At 37.6% G+C, this 6,858-nt stretch overlaps 1 protein-coding gene across 1 annotated transcript; it reads right to left on the reverse strand.

Moving 5' to 3' along the window:
- Positions 1-2,190: 2,190 nt before the first annotated feature.
- Positions 2,191-3,306, reverse strand: LOC107712300 (neuropeptide Y receptor type 2-like). The gene has a single exon (XM_016517512.1). The coding sequence runs from the start codon at positions 3,304-3,306 to the stop codon at positions 2,191-2,193; it is 1,116 nt and encodes a 371-aa protein (XP_016372998.1).
- Positions 3,307-6,858: the final 3,552 nt, after the last annotated feature.

Consider the following 6,858-nt stretch of genomic DNA (forward strand, 5'->3'; position numbering starts at 1 on the left):
TAATGCATTGCATTAACAGTGCTTGCATTTTTATGCCTTGTATTTTCAGGGCTTGCATTTTTAGGGGTTGAAATTTAACATAGTTGTTTTTTATGTTGTAAGTGATAATAATATATCAATATTTCAATTCAAAATATTTCACACGCATTTTCATCATTAAAAATTCAATAATTCATATTCACCTTCCAGAGTTCACTTACAAAATATTCAATCTGTTTAAAAATGTACTGTGTTAGGTTTTTAAAAAATGTTTTTATTTTTAAAAATGTATGTAAGCCTTGAGCCTTAGACCACAGTATTATTTACATATGATCTTCTTTATTTCTCCCACCAGATGGCACCAATCCACGCATTGATTTAAAAAAAAAGTTTTTTACTGAAACAAACATTAATTTAATTGAAAGATGTCTCGGGTCTGTTATGAGGTCTGAGGAATGCTAGAGGTTTAATATCAAAGCGACATGGTATTTCCTTCCTTCAGAAAATGTCACTGCCTTTTTAAAATTTTTTACTAATTTAGACCAGCAGTTGAATGGGTTCCTTTGGAGTACCAAGCCAGCTCGTATAAGACAATCAGTTCTCCAGCTTCCCAAATCTGAAGGGGGTTTAGCACTTCCAAACTTTCGATGCCCTGGCTACACATAGAGATATCTTCTTCTCATTCCTTACTTTCTAATATTTGTTCTCAGCTTCCTCTTGAGGTACACATTATTTCGAGCAATCCAGTAGTTATTAACCAGTGTTGGGAGTAACGCATTACAAAAGTAATAATATTACAGTAGTATTGACATTGACCATAGTCATGTTGCCGGTAAATGAGTAATCATTGTCCCACTGTGTAATGAGCCAGGGTCCTCACCAGTGGCCGGATTCGTGTACACAGTATACTGATTCATGAGCTCAGGAGCAGATGGGAACTGATTGAGACACACCCTATGCATCTAATGCAAATTTCCTGTATGCTAGTGCATTAACACCCAGAACTACATCTGCCAAAATGTGCAAAATACAACAGAGCACACTGTGTGGATACTGTATCCCACAATGCAATGTATGAACATATTTTAAACCATGATCAAGGTTGAGCTGGTTAGCTTTGGCACCAGATTTCTACAAATCAATGGCAATTTAACATTTGCTGTGTACTCTGACAACATTAAAACCCAACATATACATCACTGATATATCACTAATATTTCACCAGTGCCAGATTCTCTTCTGAAGTGCTCTTAAAGCATGAAACAGACTTTACGTAACAGCTCAAAATAGTCACTAGTGAAGGGTATATGGGATTGTGTGTGCACTTGTGGCGTTATCCGGCAATCAAAGTTGTCATGAGATAATTTCATATGGCCCCAGAGTGATTAGTCACATGATATTTATGGCTCAGGTGATTGACTCAAAAAGTTCTGTTGCCCCAAAGATGGCAGATATTAAATCATGTACTTCCCAGTGGGTCCTCCGCCAACCGAGCAAATGCCATAAAGATGTATGGGAATGCTAACCAATAGCTTTCTCCAAATCCTAATAGTATCAATCACATGTTATTTACAGCTTAGATGATTGCCTCTAAAATGTTTCCAGAGCTGAAAGCCTATCAGCAGCATCCAGGCTGTCTCCTGACATTATCAATAAGAGTTTAGCACAAGCTTGGATGATGATAAATGGACACCATTTTTGTTTAAAAATCATACCCACTTGGGGTAAAAGGCTCACCAGCATGGGGCAAAAGACACCCAGTACTGTTACAAATACTACTAATAATATATTTTGCATTTAACTAAGTTCATACTTGTTCAAAACAATCACTTCAGCAAAGTTTGTACTATTTTCTGTTTGTTTTGATAAATAAAATAAATTTTTGCTCAATAAATGTATTGTCAGTTTAATATATTCATTAAAAAAAATATTTAAAAAGGGAAAGATTCTTGAAAGAGATCCTTATAATTTAATATGGCTGGCTTTACAGCAGTATCAATAAATATAATACTTTATTATATACTTGTTTCATTATAAACATGGTGATTACCCAACCATGTCATGTCAACAAAGGGAAAAGTCATCCATTTATTTATTATCTTACCCAGATTTTTATCTTATTATTCTACGCCTTTAGCTCCATTGTACCTTAACGTATGTACTGTGCATTAAGCAGGCTCCTCCAGACAGAGGAAGACTCCGTTTTCATGATTAGACAGCAGTTGCAGGCTGACCATCATTGTGCCCATTCACAATCATACCTCTCAAAGATCGAGTCCTGAAGGACCCATCAGGATAGATGGAGTCTGGTTTGTGTTCACAGCGGAAGAACATGAGAAAGCCATTCCTGTAATTCTGGTTCATCCAGCCATAGAGCAATGGGTTGACAAAAGTCGAGCACATCGCCACAATGTGAAACAAGGTGTAAATGAGTTTATATTCTTTGAACTTGAGAATCAAGTCGAGATCGCTGGCCAGCTGAAACACGTGGAAGGGAAGCCAGCAAACAGCGAAGACCACGACCACCAGCGCCAGCATCTTCGTGGTCTTCCTCCGGCGGCCGATGCCATTGCTGCGGTTGGAAGGGCTGACGTGGTTCTTCAGTTTGATCCAGATGCACACGTAAGCATAGCTGATGATCGCCAGAGGGACCACATACTGCAGGAGAAGCACTGATAAACTGTAGATGATGGCATCCCGATTGGTGCCATTGGGCCATTTCTCGGAGCAAACTGCAATCCGCAAGTCAATGTATGGGATTTCCTCGTGGCGATACTCTCGGAAAATAGCCAGCGGGCCGGCCAGTATGGCGGCGAGCGCCCAGGTCAGGCCGATGATGATGAAGCTGGTGCACCTATTGAGGCGCTGGCCAAGATGGAAGACGATACATCTGTAGCGCTCTAGAGCAATGACCGTTAGGGTGAGAATGGACACGTGGACGCTGAGAGCTTGGCCGTAAGGCACCATATGACACATCACTGCTCCAAATTTCCATTCGTCCAACAAAGTGTAAACTAGTGTGAAAGGCAAACACACTGTGTCCACCATCAGGTCAGCCAAGGCCAGGTTCGCAATGAAGTAGTTGGTGACCGTGCGCATGTTTCTGTACAGAATGATCATGTAAATGACCAGGGTGTTACCCGCAAGTCCTAGCAGGATTATGAGTGAATACGCTAAGATGAGAGATATTTGGACACTCAGGTGCTTGGTGATGTCCTCCACAAAAGCTGGTTTGTAAGTGTTCATGCTGTCGTTTCCCAGGCTGGTCTCTTGACTTCTATCATAGACTGTGTCCTCCGTTCCATTGGCTAGATCTGATTGGCCCATATTAACCAAGGACATACAACACGAACCTGCCAAATAGACGAGAACATTTTTGCTTCTTATAGTACAAACAGTAGCTACCGCTAATTTATTCAAAAATATTCAAAAGATGCATGTCATACATCCAATGATTTGAATGTACCTCTTCTATGAAGAACATGTTTTTGATTTCTGAATGAAACTTGTAATATACTTACAATACCACAAGAAAATGCATTAAATTTGGCTGAGGCCATGTGAAAATAGTAGTAATTTCCATGTAAATAATGTTAGAGTGCAAATAGTAGAAGATACTATTTGCACCTCTAGTGCATTATAAAACATTATGCAGTAACAACATATTATTTAGTATATACTTAACACCACATCCGATTTTAATGCCTATTAAGGCATGTTAGGCATGCTATTTCCACTATTTTCTATATATGAAAAAGAGAGAAGAATGGGATTGGAAATTCAAACTCCTATTGTGGTCCTGTCACGTTAAAATCTAAATCAAGTATCCACAGTATGCTCCTGTTGCCAAATGGGTTTCTTTTGTAATTTTGTCTGGCTCAACCAAACAATGGTGGGCAGAGTTAGTCTAAATAGCCTTTGCCAACATGGAGGACTAATTGCACTTAGTGTACATAGACACTCCGATAAAATGTATGGATTTCGTATAGCCATTCTTCAGCAACCTGTGTGAAGGTGATTTTTAGTCAATATATGAATATCTGTTTTTTGTACCATTATTTTTTATATCATAATATTTTGGTACATATATCCCAGCTGCTATTCTACTAATTTGAATGGGGAAAAAAACAAAAAACAAACAAAAAACACCAGTTCTTCTTGACATGTTCAGTGGTTCACATTTCATTGCACATGCTCAGTTATAAATGTACACCAGAGATCTCATTCTCAACATGGAAGCTTTTTGGATGACATCTGAATGATGTCTGCTTTTCTTTTTTTGTATGCTCAGTTGGAGTAGAAATGAGCGATGCATATGCTCTGGATGAGACATGCACACCTGATGAAATATGTAGCATAACTCAAACAGAGCAGTTCAATTAAAGCTATTATTGAAAAACTACTAATATTAATTTAATGCTTGGCTATCATCGTGATTTTGCTACCAGAATACTGAACCATATTACAAAAAGGTTAACAAGACCCTTTGCTGCTCATAGGAGATGGATAGAGCTTCATTAAAATCCAATTTACAGGCTGCTCACAGCAAGAAAATGCAGAGCTTTATTTCTAAGACCGATTTGAGCTCATGAGCACATTTAGAAGTGCCTATATTGTCATTTAAGCTGATTATATGACATAAACTGTATGGACAGCCTTTTGCTCAAGAGAAAAGGAAAATTGCCAATAAAGACTTTAGCATCTTAGGTCATTTAGAGATTGAAAACAAAAACACTGCTCTAATGTGGTCTTCCTTCCACCAGAGATGACATGGTTTTTGCAGGACACTCAATCTTTCAGGATGCATTGAATTAAAAAAAGCAAACTAGGTTGTAACATTGTTTTAGCTGATGGGTATATTTCTATTGTTCCTTACAAAAAGTATTGTCTCCATTTTTTACTGCGCTATCTACAGGCAGCTAAGAGCTTTGAAGGTGTGCACAAAAGGGTCTTAGCCTTAAACATAAATGTCTTCTGCTTGGCTTTATAATATAACCAATTTGGTACCAGGTTTTAGCACTTAATCTAAACCTAAAAAGGCATTCACATCCTATTTTACAAAATACAAAGTTGGGACTTTATCCATCATAAATTGATAGAATCATGAAAAGTGGGTGTTCCATATACCTGAACTGAAACAACGGCTAAAATATAGCCTAAACAGTTGTTTGGCTATTAATTAATATTACGAAACGTGCGCTGTGAACATGTAATAATCAATTTTGAATACATGTTGACTCCACGTGTCAAAAGACGACATTGTTAATTTACAGTAGGATGTGCTTTAGCATTTCTGTTCACGTCCTGCGGTACAATCTAGATTTTTTGAGTTTGTCCTCCAGAGACACATGCGAGATGCTATTCATCAAAAGGTCATATCCCTTAAGACACAGGACCTTTCCTTGCAATGTTCATTCATTTGGACACGTCATTGCAGAATATGACAGTCCATTCACTTGTTTCCAATAGATCAAGACTAGAAATAGGATGTTGTTATGTTGTTATCTTTCTGTATTTGTATCAAATCTTTCCAGAAGGCATTCTGTGTTTCATAATATATAAAGTGTGACGTTAATGAATATCAAGCTGGAAAACTGCATTCTGAGATAAAAACCAATGAAAAAAAACACTTCAGCCCAGAATTGCCACTGTTTTTTTTTGTTGTTCACTGCTCGCTTGCTGCCTGTCTATGTGTGTATGTGTAAAGAGGAATCAACACAAATAAAAGGCTACAGGGTTTGTTTATTATCTCCCTCAAGTGTCCCCCATGATTCATCTTTACTGTCATTATGATGTTCTGCTGGGGATGCTCCTCCTCCACATCAAGAGCTCTTGGAAGCCCCATTAAACGAGCTAACTCATCATGACGACTGCTCTTAGTGTAGCAGATACTCGTCCAACTGATGTAATCAAATGCTGTATGATTGTATCTCTACTACATGCAACTATAAAACAGCATTGGAGGAACTGTACATAATGTAAATAATAAAAATTACACATAACAGTAATGCATAAGACAGATACTCTGGGGGTTTGCAAACACATAATATCTCAACAATCAAGGCTTACAAAATTCAGAATTTAAAGGGGTCATATGATGCGATTTCAAGTTTTCCTTTCTCTTTGGAGTGTTACAAGCTCTTGGTGCATAAAGAAGATCTGTAAAGTTGCAAAGACTAAAGTCTCAAAACCAAAGAGATATTCTTTATAAAAGTTAAGAGTCAGCCACGCCTACCTAAAACGGCTCGTTCTAACACGCCCCCACACTGTAAACCCGAACAGTAATGTTTTTTTTAACCTTAAACCTCATAAACACATTTCATTACACCAAAATACACAAAATACTGTTCTTTTTAGCAGCATCATATGACCCCTTTAAAAATTGGCTCCCTTTCAGTTCATGAGTTGGGAGTTTGAATTGAATTGGCCTCGGATGTTGAATTTGGAATGACAGATTCAAAGAGTAACAGGGCTGTGCAGAGACCTTTGGAGGGGCAGGTGCTCAGAGTATAAAAGGGGCACATGCAGCACGGCTTTTAATAGGGCTGTGCTCCTGAGACATGTATCGAAACGGATGCTTCTGTATTGATAGCAGCAAATCCCGTGACGCAGTTTTGAAAAAGAAACACAGAACAGAAAAGACCATTTTAAGTTTAAAAGTTAAATAAATATTTCTTTGCACCTCTTAATCACTCTGAAAATAGAAACGGAATTAAATTAGGCCTATTATTATTATTGAGTTTACAGGGTATGGTGGTTTTGCTGTTGAAAACACTACTGTTGTTGTTGTAGAAAAAATATTTCTGTCTTATTTAAAATAGAATTATATTATAATCCTGTTCTGAATTTATTCATTTTTTAAATTATAATGATGATAAA

The sequence above is a fragment of the Sinocyclocheilus rhinocerous genome, unplaced genomic scaffold (assembly GCF_001515625.1).
Source record: "Sinocyclocheilus rhinocerous isolate Xijiao unplaced genomic scaffold, SAMN03320098_v1.1 scaffold808, whole genome shotgun sequence".
NCBI lineage: Eukaryota > Metazoa > Chordata > Actinopteri > Cypriniformes > Cyprinidae > Sinocyclocheilus > Sinocyclocheilus rhinocerous.

Coding starts and splice junctions, on each gene's coding strand:
- LOC107712300 (XM_016517512.1), bottom strand. CDS start 3,306: ATGGGCCAATCAGATCTAGCCAATGGAACGGAGGACACAGTCTATGAT.